Source organism: Bos mutus, chromosome 20 (genome assembly GCF_027580195.1).
Source record: "Bos mutus isolate GX-2022 chromosome 20, NWIPB_WYAK_1.1, whole genome shotgun sequence".
In the NCBI taxonomy this organism is placed as follows: Eukaryota; Metazoa; Chordata; class Mammalia; order Artiodactyla; family Bovidae; genus Bos; species Bos mutus.
Genome location: NC_091636.1, coordinates 42,107,358 through 42,131,138, shown reverse-complemented (window position 1 = coordinate 42,131,138; position 23,781 = coordinate 42,107,358). Strand labels below are relative to the sequence as shown.

The 23,781-nt window shown below is 39.4% G+C and overlaps 1 protein-coding gene across 3 annotated transcripts in view; it reads left to right on the top strand.

The window, feature by feature from the left end:
* Positions 1 to 23,781, top strand: part of CDH6 (cadherin 6) — a 148,256-nt gene that overhangs the window by 96,043 nt on the left and 28,432 nt on the right. For all 3 annotated transcript variants that reach the window (XM_005887861.2, XM_070357688.1, XM_070357689.1), the window contains exons 3-4: positions 17,857 to 18,151; positions 21,545 to 21,664. In XM_005887861.2, coding sequence (XP_005887923.1) covers positions 17,857 to 18,151; positions 21,545 to 21,664 — 415 coding nt within the window. The remainder of the gene's footprint in view (positions 1 to 17,856; positions 18,152 to 21,544; positions 21,665 to 23,781) is intronic.

The following is a 23,781-nucleotide window of genomic DNA, read 5'->3' as shown; positions in this document are numbered from 1 at the left end:
CAATCTACCTGCCTCTTAGGAGGAAATAAGATTTCCAAATCGAATCAAGAAAATTAGATGACTTCGGCAGACTTGAGTGGCAGGACTTTAATTTTCTCTCCTTTTCAACAGACTGGACATCATGTTACTTAAGTTTTAAAGTGGTAATGAGGCAGGCACAATCTTTACCACAATTCAAACTATCAAGTAACTGCAAAGAAGGCGGGGAGGGTGCTGGATAGGGAGGGACAGAACAGAAAACGAAACACAAGGTCATCCCCTGGCAGGTGAAGAGGCATCTCAGATGGTTTTTCAGCAGAATTTTATTGCAGGAAATTTGTAATGAGACAAGAGCAATGATAATAGTTTTCCACATTTTATCAAGCACTACCGTTTACGAACTGCTCTCATATGTACAGCATTCCTCGTGATCTGAGCACTGTTCCTGTTGAGCATGATTCAGTCCTTTTGGGTGTGAGGACACAGAGTCCCAGAGCAGTTAAGAGACCAACACAGCGCCACTGCCAGCAGAATGCCAAAGGTGGGGATGGAGTTCAGATCTTTGATGTGATTTAGTCTAATACTCTTCCCTTAAAAGATATTATTACCTTGTTAAAGTAGTAGAGGGTATTTCAGGCATGGTGTGCAAATAGAACAGTAGCAGAAAGGCTTAGGAGTTACAGCACTGAGTTTTGTTATTCTGTTACTAAGTCATGTCCAACTCTTTGGGACCCCATGGACTCCCCTGTCTTTCACTATCTCCCAGAGTTTGCTCAAATTCATGTCCATTGAGTCAGTGATACTATCCAACCATCTCATTCTCTGTCGCCTCCTTCTCCTCCTACCCTCAGTCTTTCCCAGGATCATGGTCTTTTCCAATAACTCAGCTCTTCACAGCAGGTACTCAAAGTATTGGAGCTTCAGCTTCAGCATCAGTCCTTCCAATGAATATTCAGGATTGATTTCCTTTAGGATTGACTGGTTTGATCTCCTTGCAGTCCAAGGAACTTAAAGAGTGTTCTCCGGCACCACAATTCAAAAGCATCAATCCTTTGGCCTTCAGCCTTCTTTATGGTCTAACTCTCATATCCGTACTTGACTACTGGAAAACCCATAGCTTTGACTATACATATACAGACCTTTGTCTGCAAAGTGATGTCATTGTACTGAGTTTAGGGCACAAACATCACTGTAAGAACACTATTTCTAGAAAAGGACAACACAGTTCCTATGATAGTTTCCTTTGTTAGATTGTGGGAATTATCTTACTGAACTGACTGGCCTACTTTTATGCATCTGTTTGTGAGTTATACCAGTACAGAATTTCTATTCAGTATATCATAACTTAATCTCCAAATTCAGTAAATGCACACTGGATTCATGCAAAGCTATTAAGAAAAGGAGTGAAATTGGAACCCATTTTAGAATCTAGTTCTTAAGGAAGCAGTTGGAGGTCACTGTCTATTTCTCCTGCAAAAGTTCCTTGGCCTCTAGCCTGCCTTACTTCTGGATGATCCTGATATGGCCATCCAGATTGAACACATTTCTTTTTCACTGATTGTTTCCCAGTTATTCCCTTAAAGCAAAAAACAGGAACAGAAAACAAAGCAATTTAAATTATTTAAGAATTTATAAGCTGTTCCCCTGCAAGAAAAACTAAAGCTAATAAATGAACTCATAATTTTTTCTCCTAGAATTGCTCACTATTATTTCTTGACTGTATGAGTGGGTTACAAAATTCAATTTAATCATCATTTATTGGACATGTACAGGATGCTTGGGAGTTATGAATTTGAATGAGAAATAATCTCTCCCTAAAGCAAACTACTTGTTTTATAAAGAGATGGCTTTAACTTTTTAGATCCTAAGTAAGAGTCAACATAACTATATTATATCCAATATGTTTTTTACCTTTGAGGAAAAACATATTTAGGGAAAAGTCCATTAGCTAGTGAGAAATATAATTTTTGTTTATTTCTGATGCTTGAATCATCATGTCTCAAATGTCTGCATTTATCTATTAATATTTTCTTCCAAAGTCTATTTTTCAGGGAGAGAAGGTGAGAGGGGGCAGGTGGAGTGTGTATGTGTGTGTGTCCTTAGGTTTGACAATTACTGAAGAGAGTACACTGAAAGGCAAAAAGTTGGATTGTAACTAGTGAGTTACAATGCCTTACTAAATCAATTTTCGACTGGGTATCTGGCTCTCAGCTTGATTTACCACTGGCTTTTTGAAAATGAAAATGTTAGACTAAACAGGAGCTGAGACTAAATGTCTAGTCTGCCAAAGACCTTGGACTTCCAGAGCCAAGCAAAAGGCAGTAAACAACGCCTTTTTGGGAAAATAACTGCATGCGGTGAAGAAACCAAACTGCATTTGTTTAATTGATAAATCCCAAATGAACAACAACATCTATCACAGTTTATATCATTTGTGCCAATAGAATTTACAAATAACTTAGCCTGAGGTCTCTTATAGTAAATATAATGAATCCAATAGTGTTTATAATTATGGTAGGGAGTGCTGACTGGTAGTATGCTCTGATGTGAATAAACAGGCAGATCTTGGTAAACTCCCTGGGTCTGCTGTTAACTTTGGATAAATTACTTAACCTCCCTGAACGAAGTTTCTCTGTAAAACATAGAGAAAATAAAGCTTATCTCCTGGAGTGATTATGAGTATTAATTGATTAACAAATGAAGCACTCCTGCAGTTCAGTTCAGTTGCTCAGTCGTGTCCAGCTCTTTGTGACCCCATGAATCGCAGCAGCCAGGCCTCCCTGTCCATCACCAACTCCCGAAGTCCACCCAAACCCATGTCCATTGAGTCAGTGATGCCATCCAACCATCTCATCCTCTGTCGTCCCCTTCTCCTCCTGACCTCAATCTTTCCCAGCATCAGGGTCTTTTCCAATGAGTCAGTTCTTTGCATGAGGTGGCCAAAGTATTGGAGTTTCAGATTCAGCATCAGTCCTTCCAATGAACACCCAGGACTGATTTCCTTTAGGATGGACTGGCTGGATCTCCTTGCAGTCCAAGTGACTCTCAGGAGTCTTCAACACCACAGTTCAAAAGCATCAATTCTCCTGCAGTACCTAACACATAGTAAGTGTTCACCAAGGGTTAGTTTTCTTCCTTTACTAAAATTCTTGAAGGACCACCTGCAGTTCCAGCTCACCTCGAATTTCAAAGATTAAGAACTACCTTAGTTTGCTATCACCACTGTAATGAATTATCACAAACTTAATAGCTTAAAACAGTACAAATTTATTATTTTATAGCTTTGGAGGTCAAGTCTGAAATACAATCAAGATGCCCACAAGATGTCTTTCTGGAGGCTGTAAGGGAGGATCTGTTATCTCCTTGCCTTTTTGAGCTTCTAGATGCTCTCTGGTCTACTTGGTTCATGGAGACCTCCATTCCTCCATCTTCAAAGACAGCAGCATAGCATCTTCATCTCTCTCTCTCTCTCCTCCTCCTCTCCATCATCACAGTTCCTTCTCTGATCCCAACTCTCCCCTGCTTCTTACCCTTATAAGGGCCCTGGTAATTACACTGAGCTCACCTGGAAAAGCCAGCCTAATCTTCCTACTTGAAAATCATCCTAATCACCCCTGTAAAGTATTTTTTGCCATGTAAGGTGATGTAACAGTCACTGGGAATTGGGACATGAACATCTTTGGGAGAGCCATTATTCTGCTTACCCCAACTATTATAGCACTAAAGTTTTGTTCATTTAATAGTTACTTTGGTACTTTTGACATTAAATTCAAGATATTGAGTGTAAAAGATAAATGTCAAGGGAGTTAATACATTTCTCCTGAGTTTAGATTTAAAATTCTTTCGCTTTTAGCACTTTTGTCAAAAATTCTCCTTCACACAACACAAGGTCTGTTTCTGTGGTTATTAAATCTAACAAAAGATAAAAGATTGAATTGAATGGGGTCATATGGAAACTCTGCAAATGCAGAACACTTTGTGGTATTATATGAAGATATTTTTAAAGTTACAGCATACAAAATGAGAAAAAATATGGAAGGATAAATAGATAGATAGATAGAGGATTCAATCAGTGGTTCTCAAAAGGAAGCAATTTTGTCCCCTAGGGGACATTTGGCAATGTCTGGAGACATTTTTGATGGTCACAACTTGAAAGGTGCCACAGGTATCCAATGGGGAGAGGATGCTGCTAAAATCTTACAATGCCCAGAATGGAGTTACCCAGCCCCAAATGTGAATAGTACAGAGGTCAAAAATCTTGAATTAGATATATCTTTGTAACTCAGCACTTAAAATATTGTTTGGTACCAAATAAATCTTTAATGTATGTCATAGTTCAGTTCAGTTCAGTTGCTCATTTGTATCTGACTCTTTGCGATCCCATGGACTGCAGCACGGTAGACCTCCCTGTCCATCACCAACTCCTGGAGTTTACCCAAACTTATGTCCATTGAGTTGATGATGCCATCCAACCTTCTCATCCTCTGTTGTCCCCTCCTCCTCGTGCCTTCAATCTTTCCCAGTATCAGGGTCTTTTCCAATGAGTCGGTTCTTCGCATCAGGTGGCCAAAGTATTGGAATTTCAGCTTCAGCATAAGTCCTTCCAAAGAATGTTCAGGAATGATTTCCTTTAGGATGGACTGGTTGGATCTCCTTGCAGTCCAAGGGACTCTCAAGAGTCTTCTCCAACACCACACTTCAAAAGCATCAATTCTTCAGCGCTCAGCCTTCTTCACAGTCCAACTCTCACATCCATACATGACCACTGGAAAAACCATAGCCTTGACTAGACGGACCTTTGTTGGCAAAGTAATGTCTCTGCTTTTCCATATGCTATCTAGGTTGGTCATAACTTTTCTTCCAAGGAGTAAGCGTCTTTTAATTTCATGGCTGCGATCACCATCTGTTAGTGATTTTGGAGCCCAAAAAAATAAAGTCTGACACTGTTTCCACTGTTTCCCCATCTATTTCCCATGAAGTGATGGGACCAGATATCATGATCTTAGTTTTCTGAATGTTGAGTTTTAAGCCAACTTTTTCATTCTCCTCTTTCACTTTCTTCAAGAGGCTCTTTAGTTCTTCTTCACTTTCTGCCATAAGTGTGGTGTCATCTGCACATCTGAGCTTATTGATATTTCTCTCGGCAATCTTGATTCCAGCTTGTGTTTCTTCCAGCCCAGTGTTTCTCATGATGTACTCTGCATATAAGTTAAATAAGCAGGGTGACAATATACAGGCTTGACGTACTCCTTTTCCTATTTGGAACCAGTCTGTTGTTTCATGTCCAGTTCTAACTGTTGCTTCCTGACCTGCATACAGATTTCTCAAGAAGCAGATCAAGTGGTCTGGTATTCCCATCTCTTTCAGAATTTTCCAGTTTGTTGTGATCTACACAGTCAAAGGCTTTGGCATAGTCAATAAAGCAGAAGTAGATGTTTTTCTGGAACTCTCTTGTTTTTTTGATGATCCAATGGATGTTGGCAATTTGATCTCTGGTTCTCTGCCTTTTCTAAATCCAGCTGGAACATCTGGAAGTTCACAGTTTATGTACTGTTGAAGCCTGGCTCGGAGAATTTTGAGCATTACTCTCCTAGCGTGTGAGATGAGTGCAATTGTGCAGTAGTTTGAGCATTCTTTGGCATTGCCTTTCTTTGAGATTGGAATGAAAAGTGACCTTTTCTAGTCCTGTGGCCACCACTGAGTTGCTGGCATATTGAGTTCAGCACTTCCGCAGCATCATCTTTTAGGATTTTAAATAGCTCAACTGGAATGCCATTCATAGAATTGAATGCAAATATCCAGAGAAAATATATATGTTGTAGTTAACAGACTAGACTATGGTGTCAGACCGCCTGGACTCAAATCCTTCTCCTGTTGGTTTTATGATGCTGAGGAGTCCCTGAACTCTTACCTTACCTCAGTTTCCTCATCAGCTGAGGTGATAGGAAGATGGTCGTCATGAGTAATAAATTATATAATCTATGTAAAGAGTTACAGCACATTACTTGGCCCATAGTATGGGCTTCATAAACATTTGCTATTATTATTTTCCCAAATCCTAGATAGACCCTTGCCAAATGATTAATCAGATAAGAGAAAACTTAAAGATGAAATATTTTCCACTGTTATAAAAGTCAATCAAATTACTTATATAGAAGAATAGAATTTTTTCTGGTCATGATAAGAGGCAACATGGTATAATAGAAAAAGAATATGGGATACGGAGGCAACCTGATCCTAGGTTTTGTCAGAGGAAGAGAGATTTTCTAGTTTCTTTTAGAATCCACTTAACAGAGCAAGAGATAAGCCTGGGGACTTCCTTGGTGGTCCAGTCATTAAGAATCTGCCTTGAAATGCAGGGGACACTGGTTCAACCCCGGTTGGAGAACTAAGATCCCACGTGCCTCCAAGCAACTAAGCCATACTCCGTAAGTAGAGTATCCCTGCACTGCAAAGAAGAGCCCATGTGATGCAACTAAGACCTGATACAGCCAAATAAATAAATATTTTTTGAAAAAGTGAGAGTAGCCAGGCCAATTTATTAGAACTTGTGAATCCCATTTATAAATGTAATTACCAAAAATTATCAGTGCCAGGCTCTGAGCTACAGGCCATTTGTCATTCTTCCTCCTCAGTTATCATCTCAGTTTTTATTGTGGAAATTGACACTTCCTCCTACCAAAACTTGTCATGGGGTACTCTTGAAACCTGACCAGTCAATCCTAAAGGATCTCAATCCTGAATATGCATTGAAAGGACTGATGTTGAAGTCAAAGCTTCAATACTTTGACTACCTGATATGAAGAGCTGACTCATTGGAAAAGACCCTGAATATGGGAAAGACTGAGGGCAGGAGGAGAAGGGGATGACAGAGGATGAGATGGTTGGACAGCATAACCCACTTAATGAACAATAGTTTGAGCAAACTCCAGGAGATAGTGAAAGACAGGGGAGGCTGGTGTACTGCAGTCCATGGGGTCACAAAGAGTTGGACAAAACTTAGCAACCGAACAACAATAAATTCTTGAAACTGAGGGAAGGATTTCACATTCCTGGCTACTAAACACATGAAAACTCACCCCTGTGTGTATCAAAGGTCATTTCTACTTCCATGAGACAGTGTATCTCAAGTCCAGAAAAGGAGGCAATGGGAAGGTGTGGCAAGTTTGTGGGTAAAGGTGAAAACAGAGCGGGTTTTTGCCTTTTTCCCTTTGAGGCAATCATGTGATGAGGGAGAAGCTCCTTTTAGCTCCTGGGCTTCTCCGGGGCAAGAAAAGGGTAGATGGTCTCACTGATGGTACCTACCAAGGACAAAGCAATCCTATACCTAAGGTCACATTTGCCAAAGGCAATGGACAAGTGACAGTCAGACATTAGTGGGTATGTGATGCCAATGAGGCAGGCAGGGTGGGTATAATCACCTCAGACCCTAGAGAGCAGATCTGTAGATGCCCCTGAGGAAAATGATGGATGAGAGCTATTGTCTAGAAACCAATGGATCGGAGGCAGTACAGGACTGCCCTTGGCTCCAAAAGCCCCAAATTTCCCACTGATATGGGCCATGTGGATCTCTCCCCTTCATACACTCAGACATCATCTTCGACTGAATCAGGAGCAAAGGGAGAAAGCAGAAGCCAGAAAGACTAGGGTTTATTTAAAAGAGTTATCTAAAGAGACTGTATTATTGAATCAGGAGACTTTATTGGATTGCACTAAATTATTGACTGAATATTTAATCCAATATCGAGTTCCTAGAACTCAATGGGATTAGAGCTCGAGGGATAAGCTATTTATAAAAAGAAAGAATAAGAAAGTTTCATCTTCCCATGCACATCTGAGTGCAGTGTGAGAAAATATGTGACCCTGCACCTCACAAGGCAAGGGCACTTCTATTTCAGTTGGCTTTACTGTCTTTATTACTCCAGGTACATACTCAAGGCCTCCTCTGATTTTCTCCCGCACGGAGGCTTGAAACCATGAAACGTGCTCACGCTGGTTTTCAAGTCATTTTTCTCCCCTCAGTGATTCAGCCTTCTCCAAGAAGTCTTCCTAAACCATCAAAGAGCTAACACATGCCCTGACATCACCCTGTTCAACTCACAAGTTCCCTCTGTGTTGCTCTGTATGTTTCCCTTACCTTGTAGTTGCTGTTCAGTTGCTAAGTCATGTTCGACTCTTTGCCACCCTGTGGACTGCAGCATGCCAGGCTTCCCTGTCTTTCACTATGTCCCGGAGTTTGCTCAAACTCATATCCACTGAGGTGGTGATTATTTCTAACTAATATTTATTAACAGTACTAAAGTGTCTAATTTCTGCTTTTATTCCCTTTCTTTTATATAGCAGTCAGTATTTCCAAGCCTAATTTGAAAATGTATATATCGAAGGTAGATAATAGGTGTTTTTTATCCATTGCCTTATGTATCTCTTCAGGCCAGTAAGTGTTTTAAAATAGTTGTGGTTGACAGTTAAATTATATTTTAGTAGAACAGTGTTTCTGTGAAATGGAGCATTTTCCATTCATTTTCCGTCAGCTTCAGCAACAGGATGATACTTGAAATATGGCTGCATAAAATCTTGAAGCTTCTTCACCCTTAACAGATGACTTCTGTCTCAGCCCTTACAATGTTTGAGGTACTCAGGGGACTACCTTTTCAACAAATCCAGTACAGGTTTGTTTTATTATTGAGGTTTAATTGGTTATTAAATAAAATATTTTATATCTAAGGTGATATAAACAAATCTTCTCTTTTCAACAAATCTAGTACAAGTTGGTTTTACTATTAAAGTTTAATTGGTTATTAAATAAAATATTTTATATCTAAGGTGATAACTTGAATCCTCTCTAGGATTGCTTAGATTAGATAATGTGCTTAGTGTTTGGCTGTTGTTGTTTATCACTAATTATGTCCAACTCTTCTTGTGACCCCATGGACTGTAGCCCACCTGGCTCCTCTGTCCATGGGATTCTCCAGGCAAGAATACTGGAGTGGGCTGCCATTTCCTTCTCCAGGGGATCTTCCTGACCCAGGGATCTCTTGCATTGGCGGGCAGATTCTTTACCACTGAGCCATGTGGGAAACCCTAGTTGCTAATTTATCTGGCAACTTCAGGAATATATTTTCTTGATACATTAGATCAGATCAGATCAGTCGCTCAGTCGTGTCCGACTCTTTGCAACCCCATGAATCGCAGCACGCCAGGCTTCCCTGTCCATCACCAACTCCCGGAGTTCACTCAGACTCACGTCCATCAAGTCAGTGATGCCATCCAGCCATCTCATCATCTGTCATCCCCTTCTCCTCCTGCCCCCAATCCCTCCCAGCATCAGAGTCTTTTCCAATGAGTCAACTCTTCACATGAGGTGGCCAAAGTACTGGAGTTTCAGCTTTAGCATCATTCCTTCCAAAGAAATCCCAGGGCAGATCTCCTTCAGAATGGACTTGTTGGATCTCCTTGCAATCCAAGGGACTCTCGAGAGTCTTCTCCAACACCACACTTCAAAAGCATCAATTCTTCAGCGCTCAGCCTTCTTCACAGTCCAACTCTCACATCCATACATGACCACAGGAAAAACCATAGCCTTGACTAGACAAACCTTTGTTGGCAAAGTAATGTCTCTGCTTTTGAATATGCTATCTAGGTTGGTCATAACTTTCCTTGATGAATTATCCTAAAATCAAGTGAGAAATCAGGTGGAAGACATTAAGATTTATTGATTATCTTCTATGTTTCAGAAACTGTCATTGATTATTGATATTTTATCCAATTTTATCTTTATAAATTTCACTCTTTCTTTCTTTGTAATCATCCATTGTTGAAGATCTATAATGTGCCAATATGTCAAGTGCTGAGAATACAGAAGTGAACCAGACAGGTTTGGCATCTTTTTTCATGAAATTTGCAAACTAGTTGTTTGCTGACTGAAACATGAAAATAGCTGTGAAATTCTCAAAAAAAAAAAAAAATCAAGAATGTGCTGATGGCTAACTAGGGAAGAAATTGGGAGACTCTAGCAGGAGAGTATAACTTAGACTAGCCACTTAGGGAAGACTTCCCTGTGGAGATCAAGATTACAAAGACCTGATGTATGAATTGTTTAAGTTCGTCTAACTGCAGAAAGGAAAATAGATGGAAAGGAAACAAGACAAGATGTGTGGGAGAGCCTCATTGCAATAGACCAAGGAGCAGTGGTGGTGACTTGGACCAGGGTAGCACAAGCAGGAATGGAGACAAAGTAGGTGGTGAGTACCCCAGAGGGGGTAATGGCATCCCACTCCATTATTCCTGCCTGGGATGGACAGAGGAGCCTGATGAGTTACAATCAATGGGGGTCGCAAAAGTCAGACAACTTAGTGACTAAACCACCACCACAAGGTGGTGAGTCAAGATATAGGTAAGAGGTAGGATTGGCGGGAGTTAGGGGTCTAATGTGGAGAAGGCAATGGCACCCCACTCCAGTACTCTTGCCTGGAAAATCCCATGGATGGAGGAGCCTGGTAGGCTGCAGTCCATGGGGTCGTGAAGAGTCAGACACAACTGAGCGACTTCACTTTCATTTTTCACTTTCATGCATTGGAGAAGGAAATGGCAACCCACTCCAGTGTTCTTGCCTGGAGAATCCCAGGGACGGCAGAGCCTGGTGGGCTGCCATCTATGGGGTCACACAGAGTCAGACACAACTGAAGCGACTTAGCAGCAGCAGCAGCAGGGATCTAATGAATGTGGAGACAGAGACAGAAGGGGGATTTAGGGTGACTCTCTGGTGGTCCTTATGATTTTGATGTAAACGTGAAGTATTCAACAGGTGGATTTTGAAGGTGAAAAAGCTTATGTCTAAATTCTGACTTTCCTACTGATCAACTAAATTAATTAGATTATTGTAGTAGTCATGTTGTTCATCTTTAAGACAAAACTCAAAATGATTAACTTTGCCAGGTAGTCCTCCTCTCCCTGTCCCTTAAATGTGGATATTCCTTAGGTCCTTGTCTTCCCTTGTTTCACATGAAGTGAAGTGAAGTCGCTCAGTCGTGTCCGACTCTTTGCGACCCCATGGACAGTAGCCTACCAGGCTCCGCCATCCATGGGATTTTCCAGGCAAGAATACTGGAGTGGGCTGCCATTTCTTTCTCCAGGGGATCTTCCCAACCCAGGATTGAACCCGGGTCTCCTGCACCAGGGAAGCCCTCTAAATGAGATTATCCATTTATTTTCATAGATTCCACTATTATCTATATGCCATTAATGTCCAAATCTCTATATAACCCCAGAGCAGACATTTTCTTGAGATCCAGAGTTATGGATACAGCTAATTCCCAGGCAAATATCTTGGACAACTTACACTCAGTACTTCCCAACTGACCTAATCACCTCTCCAAACCATTCTTCTTTATTTATTTATTTTTGAGTTTTGTCTTAAAGATGAACAGCATGACTACTACAGTAATCTAATTTAGTTTATCAGTAGGAAAGTCAGAATTCAGACACAAGCCTTTTCACCTTCAAAATCCGCCTATTGAATACATCATTGAATACACTGAATATTTATGATGTAAGAGGACAGGAGGAAAAGGGGGCAACAGAGGATAAGATGGTTGAATAGAATCACTGACTCAATGGACATGAATCTGAGCAAACTCTGGGAGATAGTGAAGGACAGGGAAACCTGGCATGCTGCAGTTCATGGGGTCACAAAAGAGTCGGACACGACTTAGCAACTGAACAACTAAATGATGTAAGAATAATTTATTGAAGCATATCTCTGAGCTAGACCTTCTGTTAACCATTTTACATATATTGTTTTATTAATTTTCAGAGCAACCTACCTGTAAACTAAGTATCAGTATTATTCTTACGTAGATGAGAAAAAGACCTGGAGAAATTAACTAAGTTCCCCAAAGCTATACAACTACCCCATAGCGTGACTTTATACCCATTGCTTTCCTTTGCCCAAAATCATGCATGCTTTTAACATTAGTACTAGTGCTCAAACTTGAGCACTCGTCAGAATTACTGGAGGGCTCCTTGAAACACAGACTGCTGAGCGACACCTTTTCAGTTTCTGATTCTGGTGGCAGATGAGGTCTGAGATCTTGCATGGCTAACTGGTTCCAACAGCCCACCACAATAATATTGGGCAGCCAAAAAGTTCATTCAGAACATCTTATAGAAAAACCCAAATGAAATTTTGGCCACCCAATATTCTGCCATCAACATTTTAACTTGTAAAAAAAAATCATCAGATATAAATTAGTTAACTCATACTAACCACTAACATCCAAATATAGCATTATTAAAATATGTTGATAATATAAAATTTTATTAAAAGATTTTTTACCTATCTAATCCTATGATCTCTAAAACAAAATCTACTCCTAATCCCTGTCATGGACTTTGAGAAATTACTTCCAGATGTAAACTCTATCTAACAAGCTCTTCACAATTTTTACAACATTAAGTGTGTTTATTAGTATTATGTATATGAGCATTATGTCAAGATATGTATGTGTATACATATACATATTGAATTCAGTTAAGCTTCAATTTGTCCTAACTTGATTTGTAAATTTATTTTCCCAATTTAAAATATTATTCAGTCTGTTTAGCACAAAGGTGTTCTCTCTGCTGCAAACCCAGTTTCTACACTTCAGTCCCAATCAGACATCTTTTAACCATGGCTGTTCTCTGATTCTTGTACATCTCAGATTAGCACTCATTCCATCTCTTAAAGGGCCTCATTACTTTCTGCAAGCATATTAGTCATAACCCAATTTTTTATTTTAGAAAACAAAATCACATAATTCCTTCCCCTGTTAAGGTACTTTCAGATGTGTCATGTCATGTAGGTATGCTTCTGTTTAAACTCTGCTTTCTTGTCTCAATGATGCTTAGAAAATTCAGTTTAGTTACTGACTTAGACAAGTGACTCAGAGACACATAGGTAATGGGAGGAAGGGAGCAGCATTAACTAGCTCCATAAGCCACTAAAATCTGTAGAATTAGTGTCACACCTTTGAATTGGAGTCAGAATCAAGTTGGGAGGTGGTGCATATAGCAGGTAAAAAGATACTGGCACTGCTTTGGTGATGCCTGTCATGGGGTCATATCTGTAACACCAAATTCCTGCATTTACTTGTTAAAGTACTACACTTAAAAAAAATAATGACAGAGCTTCCCTGGTGGTCCAGTGGTTAAGAATCCACCTGCCAATGCAGGAGACACCGGTTCAATCCCTGATCCAGGAAGATTCCTCATGCTGCGAGGCAACGAAGCCCTCTTGCCACACCTACTGAAGTCTGAACACCCAGGGCCCGTGCTCCACAAGAGAAGCCTCTGCAATGAGAAGCCTGTGCACTGCAACTCGAAGGTAGCCCCCACTCACTGCCACTAGAAAACCAGCAATGAAGACCCAGGGCAAACAGAAAGTTAAATAAATAAATTTTTTTAAACTTTATTATTTTAAAAATAATGAGGATGATAAGTCAACAGAAAAACAAGCAAAGACCAAGAGCTCCTCCTGAAACAAAATCCTCCAGGTACAGTAGTAAAAAGTCCTGAGAGCCCCAGATGAAACGTGACTTTCTGAGGAAAGTGGATAATTTTTACTTGATGGTGAATCGTTAAAAGTGAACCAGATGATTAAACTTAATGGAACAGCCACATTAAACTGAAATTAGTAAAAAACATGCCTCAGGCAGCCTACAACCTTTTATTTGTTGTTGTTTAACTTCTGCCTTTTACAGTGGCCATGATGAATGACATCACAAAGGACAAAAAATCCAATTAAATTCTAAGAGCTCAATAAACCCCTAATGTCTTCTTGTCACCACCACTTTCACTTGCACTGATGTCTTATGTTTCCTCTTTTCCCTAAGAAGAGAAAAAAAAGAACTTGCCCCAGGGGGGTTCAGCAGAGGGGGAGCTGAGTAGAGAAAGAGCACACTAAGGCTTCCAGAAGTTTCTATTCTGTGCACTTCATCAGATGCAGACACTGTGCTGGAAGCGGGGTGAAGTTAAATTGTTTTATTATCATACAATGCCTTTGTGAAGAGATGCATTTTCCCACTAGTTTTCAAATATTGATAAATCAGAAGTGGAATCTGCCGAGCAATCCCTGGTCACACTCTTAGTTGGTATCTCCACTGCCCTTTTATATTGTCCTGGTGTTTGTTCTATAAGTCATCAACATGGTGTCTCCTGACAGCTAAAAATAAGTTTCTGATTACTTTTGCCTGAATAAATCTTGTGACCAGATATGGTATTCACCTACTAAGTGTGCAGCGATTGCATATTGAAAGTGATGAAAGAACCAGTCGAGGGGAGTCTAGAATCTAGCGGAATGCAGAATATAATAAATCACATGGAAAGATAACAGTTGCCACCTGGTAGAAGAATACTGGCTTTTGATAACAGATTTTACCTCAGCGATACCGTGCGTTTGTTAAATGGGGTTTTCAAAGTCCTCAGAAAAGTTCTCAAAGTCAAAATAAAAGCAAAAACCTGTTTATTATGAACTAAGAGCTAATCATAGTAACAGTATCTTAAATTTGGAAGACACTTTATAAAACACATGCTTTTATCCCATGTTTATGTAGGAATAAACATAGTCTTTGTATATAGTCTCTAAAGAGTGCTTCATGACAGCTTTGTCCTGTAGCTCCATTATCTTCATTTTCTGGTAAGGATCCCAGTGCTGGGAGGTTAATTGACTCTTCTATGATCTCACACTTGGTGAGTGAGAGGATGAGCAAGAGCCACATGTGGTTCTCCTGATGTGGTGCTCCCTGCACTGTGCCAGGCTGCTGACCATGGCTGCCCTGGAGCCAGATCCAACGGGCAATGACATCGCTTTCGTTACTCGTGAGTTAATGAAATAGCTTTTTAAGAGCTCTCTTCGGTCATTAGAATTTGACAATGGAGAGTTAAAACTTTCCCCAGTGGCTCTTTCTGTATAATCAAGGTTTCAACATTTTCTTAGCATATCACATTACACAAATCATGGTATGCACTTGTTTTACATTTCTTATTGCGTTTGTCTCACTTCTAAGCAATTTCTTCCCCGTTCGCATTTATCTTGCATTATTTCTGTCAAATTGCTTTCAAGGCTACTAATTGCATGAATAATATTCTCTTCCTCAAACTCTGCTGTTAACTAGCAATAGCCATGTGGTGTTGGGCACAGTTTATCTCTCAAAATGAGGTGGTTACACAGAATAATCTATAAGTCTCTTCTTGCACTCAAGGTCTAACTGACTCTCACACGATCTGTGTGATTTGGGAAACTCTATGTACTCTAGACAGAGAAGGCAATGGCTCCCCACTCCAGTACTCTTGCCTGGAAAATCCCATGCACGGAGCAGCCTGGTGGGCTGCAGTCCATGGGGTCGCTAAGAGTCAGACACGACTGAGCGACTTCACTTTCATTTTTCACTTTCATGCATTGGAGAAGGAAATGGCAACCCACCCAAGTGTTCTTGCCTGGAGAATCCCAGGGACAGGGGAGCCTGGTGGGCTGCCGTCTATGGGGTTGCACGGAGTCGGACACGACTGAAACAATTTAGCAACAGCAGCAGCAGCATGTACTCTAGAGCCTCAGTTTGTTGACTCTGCAATGATGTGTTCAGTTAGCTCATGTTTCCCAAAATGAGTTTCTTGGAAAACTGTTTTGGGGAACATCAGTATGGATCACACCCAAAAAGGATACATAAGCAAAGAAAGTTCAGGAAAGCCAGGTCAAATAATGTTTAGTACAGTTTGGAACTGTAGGTACTCATAGCCTTTCTTAAGTTAATGGGCAGTGGGAGACTCCAAGAAAGAGGCAGAATATGAAGTATTTCCCAAAATTATTGGGCCACGGAACCTTTTTTTCTCAGCATTTTGTATAAATGATATTCCATGGGACACAGTTATATAAAGTCTGGATTACATGTTTTTAAGTCCCCCTTTTCTCCTGAGATTCTATTTTCAAATATGTTTGTAGAAGTTACTCTGAATATTCCATGCAGTGTTAATCAAGAGAACACAGAGTTGGTTTGCCTGTTGCTGGTGTTGCCATTACTATTGTAACATAGCTAATGCTCCACTTAGACAGAGTTGAAGTAAGGTAGAGATTGTTACCAAACAGAATTTGGGTCTGCTCAACTGCTAAACAGCAAAGCCAATCTACTGACTCCAGGTTGTAACAAAGGAAACTACAGCATATATTGTAGGCACCAAGCAAGGAGAATGGGCAGCTCATGCTCAAAAGACCCAGATTCCCTGATAGCTTTCAGGAAAGGGTTTTTAAAGGCAACATTTGGCATGAGAATTGCTGCTTACGGACCTTATTCTGACTGGTTGATGGTAAGGTAAAGGGGTAATGTTTCAGGAATCATAATCATCAACCTTCTGGTTTCAAACAATCTGGGGTCTACATGTTTGTGGTAGCATGTAAATCACCATCCTCCACCTTGTGTGGGGGGCTTAGCTTCTGCAGAACTCAAAATATTTGTCAGATTGTTATGTATATCTCTTAGGACTGTGTATAACTAGGACTCTGTCTTATCACTGAATGATTTGCTTTTCCTTTGTTTGTGCATTCCCTCACTTCCCTAATTAGTAACTGCTTGAGTCTGCTCTTTGGAACTCAGGCAAGGCCCAGGAAACTAAAGCCTTTTTCTTTAAACAAGAAAGAAGAAACACAGAAGGGCTTTTATACCCAAGAGGACTGCACAGGGTCCTCACAGGTTTCAAGATTAGCAGCTTTCCTATGAACGCTAACCCTTCTGTATGTATACTTACAACTGAAGTCTTAAAAAAGTTCTTGATAAAAAGCACTTTTTGAAAAAATTTGTGAAGAGCCTTAGATTATCAGAAGACCTATGAGACAGTGCCCAAAGTCTTGCTGAGGTGGGAAAAAGGGAACTAAAGAAACAGCAGGGAAGTCAACACAGTGGAAATGAAATTCAGAATAAGTAACATGGGCTACATGTTCAAGTTAAGATCATCCTCTTCACTTCAGTTGTGTCTTTATGTTCATTAGCTCAACCCTTTACCCAGACCCATTTCACTCGCTGTTTATCTTATCAGAACCTCTGCTTGATTGCCTTCAGGGGCAGAGAACCAACTACTTCATAAGGCAGATTATTCCATTTTAGGCTGACTAAGTTTTAGAAGGTCCTTTCCCATATTAAACTAAAATATGTGTTAAATATTCTTATTCCAAGTGACCGTGTAAATTACCAGCTAGGATTCAAGGGGATTCAAGGCATTGTCCCTGGCAGCACTTAAGATGTTTTTTTTTTTTCCAAACACTCTGAGTTGAATTTCATAAATAAATAAATTTCACACTTCCTAGAAAATTGACTATCATCTCCATCATATTAAAATAAAAAGGATTAACTAGCATCCCTAAATACACCAAGATAGCAAAGTGTAGATGCAGAATGTACTCTCTGATTAAAAAATTCAAAATCTTTTTCTCAACAGTGTATTGCTTTTCTAGTGAGTATGTGTACATAAAAGTGAGGGGGTGGCTGTATTGATAGAATCTGAAAGCTGTAGTGAAAAGAGAGAAATAGTGAAAATAGTTCTGTTCCAGCCAGGCTAATGTGTCCTTGGGCATTTTTTTATTGTTCTGGCCTGTAGTTTTTGATTCTTCAAAATAAGGATTACTAAATTTTACACAAGTTCCAGTTCTGGAAATTTCTGTGATTATAAGGAAACATGCGCATTAACAAATGGCATTTACTATTGAGGATTTCAGTAAACAGTAAAAGAAAAAAATCTGCAACCCTTAGAAAGACTTGAATGAAAGTTAACATAGCATTGCATCATAAAGACAAACAGTTCAGGATCACATGCTTGACTTTTACTTTCTTTAATTTTTTTTTCCTACACTAGTTACATTCAGACCAGGATAGAGGAGACGGATCACTTAAATATATCCTTTCAGGAGATGGAGCAGGAGATCTCTTCATTATCAATGAAAACACAGGGGACATACAGGCCACAAAGAGGCTGGACAGGGAAGAAAAACCTGTTTACATACTTCGAGCTCAGGCTATAAACAGAAAAACAGGGAGACCCGTGGAGCCCGAGTCTGAATTCATCATCAAGATCCATGACATCAATGACAATGAACCAATATTCACCAAGGAGGTTTACACGGCCACTGTTCCCGAAATGTCTGATGTTGGTAAGTGAGATGTGATTCAACTGTTTCCTCTAGTACATCACCTGAATCAGGAATCCTCAGAGTGAAATTTGCTGAACTGAATGCACTTGGATGCTACATTCTAGATGCACTGTGTTTCAAACAATCCATTTAGGTCCTTTTTATAAGTGGACCAGTGTCTCCTAAGATTAGTCTTATTATTTTTAAGAAAACAACATTTCCTCTAGTGATTAGGGAATGAAAAGTGGCAGAGTGAGAAGGGCAGGGAGAAGGAGAGATCATTTCATCTGTTTCCTCTCCCTCTCTAAATGCCCACTTTATTTCTTGTTAGTCCTCTCTCTTTCTCTTAGCCCATAGTAGAATTGGGCATTAGGTAAGGATCTCCCCAGTGGAAAACAAAAGCCCTGAGTTTACAGTTCAGACTGAAGAGTAATTATATTTGAGAAAGAGACTCAAAGAAAACTTTTTTTAAAAATCCATGAATAATACACAGATGATGTCTATGGGATATATTCTTTATTAAGTGGTGAAAATTGAGACTTTCATAACGTTAATATGGTAAGTTAATACTCTGTGCAGAATTCTACTACCAGTTTTAATGTGTGCATTTAGTTTGCTTAGATTGGGAAAATGTGAATTTTTCTGAAATTAAGAAAAAAATCCTACTGACATCATTGTTAACCACATTAAAACACTTCAGGAGAGACAGTGACAAATTTTCAACTACTTGTGTAAAGGGTTATTTTAAGTTTCACTCGGTGTCAAGTTCAAAAGGGCTAGATTGCATAATAAAAACATTTCCATCATTCTGTGAGTCAGATATCAAGGATATTTCAGTTCACAGTTCCAAGACTTGAACAATAGCTAATCTACAGAAATGATTATAAAACATCCAAATGTTTCTCATGAAGAAGTTGCTCATCTCATTACTTGAAGTTGCTTTGTTTTGTTAGAAAAATCACAAATCATTACCAAAGTGGAGGATTAGAATTCTTTTAAACAGATTTGTTCGGAAAAAAATATTTTTCATCTGTGTGGTAAAGGGCAAAAAGAATTAATGAAAGACTGTCTGGTCATCAGCAGCATGCAGAGCAGCTAAAGCCAGATGTGAAAAGTGTGACTGTACAATATAAGGGGCACCATTTGCTTCTGAAGCCATTATAGAGTTAAATATGTTTTATCAATATTTGGGTGGTAGCTGGCAATAACAGGTCTTGAGGAAAAGAAGGCTTTTTCCAACTTGCACACAGGCGCAGTTATGTTTATATTCATCATTATCATAAATTAACAGGGCATTATCGTGAGCATAAAGGCATCCTAGAGGAGTCACATAAAGGTAATGGGACAGCAACAAGGTGGTATAGATGGGCTCTGGTACCAGATGGACCGGAGCTTGAAACTATCACTACTAATAAGCAACTATGTAGCCTTAGGTAAATAAACGACTTGGTGTCTCTGACCCTCCAGTTTCATATCTATAAAAGAAATAATAAACATCAACTCCTAAATCCTTACCATAAGAATGAAAGGAAAAAACAAGTGCACAGCCCCAAGTACCACATCAGCAACTAATAGGCACTCAAAATATCCAGATAATCATATTCTAAAAGCAATCAAATTTTGCATTGATGTCAAGTAAGAACATAGGTGTTTGTTGACTTCTACTATTAATTCTCACTCTAAAAGCTTATGCTTTCATTCTCCCCTCATTCCTTGCTAAATTACAAGGATGGATGCTCTATCTCATGTATCAACATCCAAGAGTGTGCCTCCCTAAGACAGTATAGTGTATTAGTTCAATAAATAGAATTGGTTAGATATTATAAAAGTAGGGTGAAAATTCCAGTATTCCCTAACTGTGACTTCCCTACCCTGTTCGTGGACAGGAGAATTCTATCAGTATGTTTACTCTGTCTAATATGAATACCAAAAATCATCCATAAAATGATGTTACTCAGAGGGTCTTACCTTTTTAGGAAGTCACAGACCCCTTTCAGAATCAGGTAAAATCTATGGCATTTCTCCACTGTGTCATATCCATCTAGGCATACACACAAAAATTTGCATGGAATTTCATGGGGATTAGGGGTACTTTGAAGGTTATTATTAAGTATGGTCTCTACAATAAGAATGCCAATCTGAAACAACATAGCTTAATTTGTACATTTAATTATAATCATCTTTGGGGATTATAAATTCAGGATGTGTGTTCTCCACTATTCCAATTAATTCTTTACTTAATCCAAAACTACTTCTCTTAAGGTTCAAGAGAAGGTCGTTCAACATCTTATATTCTATCAAATAGATTTATCACCTAGATGCTTTTATTTATAAGTAACAGAAAACCCAGTTCAAATTGCTTTAAACAATGAAAGTGTTTATTGGTCACATTAAGTCTAAAAGCAAAGTGGACTTTGAACATAGTTTGATTTGGATTCTAGCTATTTCTCTGTAATTTTGTCCTATTCAGCTTTGCCCTCAGACTGGCATTGCCAAGATCACAAAATAGCTGCTGCATTTTCAGGCTCCACATCAGCACGTTACATTCAGGGAGCAAAAGCACCTATGACACAACAAATTTTCAGCAAAATCACAAATGGCCCTCCAACTGAACAATACCTAAACTAATCCTTGTAGAGAAAGTAGTACAAGATGCCAATAGATTTAGGCCTAGACAACTTGAAAGAATCACTGTAGCAAAAACCCAATCAAATCTCACCCTTGGAGATGGATTGGAATCAGTTCCACCCAAAGTCATGATCCTTCCCATGCTCCCCTTTAATTTAATCCTTGTTGTTTTTAGTCACCAATGGGAAATGAATCTCGCTCAGTCATGTCTGACTCTTTGCGATCTCATGGACTGTAGCCCACCAGGCTCTTCTGTTCATGGGAATTCTCCAGGCAAGAATACAGCAGATGGGTAGCCATTCCCTTCTCCAGGGGATCGTCCCAACCCAGGGATCAAACCCAGGTTTCCTGCATTGCAAGAAGATTCTTTACCAGCTGAGCAACCATACCCAGTTCTTTTGCAGCCCCATGAAGTGTAGCCTGCCAGTCTTCTCTGTCCATGGGATTTCCTAGGCAAGAATACTGGAGTGGGTTGCCATTTCCTTCTCTGAGGAATGATCCCAACCCAGATATCGAACCTATGTCTCCTGAATTGCAGGTGGATTCTTTACCACTGAGTCACCTAGGAAGCCCAATTTAATCCTTTCAATATTTATGAATGTTGCTCACATTCCTTCAGAATAAGAAATCCAAGGTTTTTTAGCCTAGCATCCTATTGTGGTTCTCCACTCCCTGGCCATGATAGTTTGGTATAGAAGTATGATTGTGCTTTTTCCTAATGTGTGGGTATTGAGGATCCATAATGAACCCTTCATTTATTTTCAATTCATGTTTCTTTCATTACAGGCACATTTGTTGTCCAAGTCACTGCAACTGATGCTGATGATCCAACCTACGGGAACAGTGCTAAAGTTGTCTATAGCATCCTACAGGGGCAGCCCTATTTTTCAGTTGAATCAGAAACAGGTTAGAATTCCTCTTGCATCTTCTTTTTAAGATATGTAATTTTAATTGACATGCTCAGCTGAGCTAGCAACTTTTAATAAAAACAATCAGTGTGATTGAATTTTCTTAGATTCATCTCCAAGCACCAGTGACATATTTGTAAACATGACATCCAGATCATTTTAATCAAGAAATCTGACAATGGATCTTTCATATACTGTGTTTATATAAGGGAGATTTGGAAAAATTACACATTACCTTACTATTTCCTCCAGTTTGAGATAAAACTAAAAGGCCAACCCCTTTTGATAGCCAAGATGGTTGTTTGCACATATTCTGATTCTTCTTTTTCTAGTTACTTAGTAGGATTGCATCTCTCTACCTTACAAGAAAGCTAGATGTAGCCATGTGATTTATTTGGGGCAATAAAATGTGGTAGTCATATGAGTCATTTCCAAGCAAAATTTGTAGACCTGCTGCATAATCCACCATTTTCCCTCCCACTTGCCACAGTGATCATGGATGGAAACCAGTATCAAGTGAGTCTTCAGCCTGAATGTCTAAAGGTTATCATGAGCGGATTTTCTTTCTGGCCTACTCAGAGCACTTTAGTTTTGTTAAGCCACTGAGATTTTACTTTGTTGGTTGTCACATTGTCTAGCTTATCTTAACTGATACTGCCCTAAAAAAAAAATGGATTGCCTTAACTCTTTTTTCCACATCTTAGTTTTCTGCACTTTCTCCACAAAGTAGCATACTATCTATGATGAATTGTGTTTTAATATATACAATATATACACTGGCTTAAAACTCAACATTCAGAAAACCAAGATCATGGCATCCGGTCCTGTCACTTCATGGCAAATAGATGGGGAAATAACAGAAACAGTGACAGACTTTATATTCTTGGGCTCCAAAATCACTGCAGATGGTGACTATAGCCATGAAATTAAAAGATGCTTGCTCCTTGGAAGAAAAGCTATGACCAACTTAGACAGCATATTAAAAAGCAGAGACATTACTTTGCCATCAAAGGTCCATCTATTCAAAGCTATGGTTTTTCCAGTAGTTATGTATGGATGTGAGAGTTAGACTATAACAAAAGCTGAGTGCTGAAGAATTGATGCTTTTGAACTGTGGTGTTGGAGAAGACTCTTGAGAGTCTCTTGGACTGCAAGGAGATCCAACCAGTCAATCCTAAAGGAAATCAGCCCTGAATATTCATTGGAAGGACTGATGCTGAAGCTGAAACTCCAATACTTTGGCCACTTGATGTGAAGAACTGACTCATTGGAAAAGACTCTGATGCTGGGAAAGATTGAAGGTGGGAGGAGAAGGGGATGGCAGAGGATGAGATGGCTGGATGGCATCACTGACTTGATGGACGTGAGTTTGAGTAAGCTCCAGGAGTTGGTGATGGACATGGGTGGCCTGGCGTGCTGCAGTCCATGGGGTCACAAAGAGTCAGTCACGACCAAGCAACTGAACTGAACTGAACTTGTACTGTATAGTAAATTCCACGTGTATTTTTGCTATCGTGTTAAGAGTCAAGTTCCTTTTACACGATTTTCAAGCTTCCGTTATTGTTTGGATGTCAAAACCTTTCTAAGTTACTATATCTAGTTGGAAACCAATGTAAGAGGCGCAATGAACTTGGAAAGAATCCCAGGAGAAAGAAAATGTTGAGTTTAGAGACAATGAGGATGAAAAATTAGAATTATTCAACCTAAAGGACAAAAGGCTAAGGTGATCTCCGGTATTTAAATAGAGAAGTAATATTATTTGGAGAATAGAAAGCAGTTTCACTTTCACTGGAGCCAGCACCATAGGAAAAAGATTGACCTGTTGTCTGAGGTATTCTATTAAAAATAAAGAAAGATATTTTCAGTCTCATTAGTCATTAAGCATTGGAATGTGCCACCAGAGAAGGTTATTAAGACTTCAGTGATTTTTGAAAGAATGTGGTTAATTTAAACCTAAGCCTTACACAGAAAGTAGATGAAATTTTAGAAGTTCTTTAAACTAATTATTTTGTAACTACCTAACAATAGAGATAATTTTTATCTAGCTGAAGAGTGTTGGTCACTGCTAGGACCTGTTGAACTAAAGTTTACCTCAGCTTTAGGGAAAAGATACTC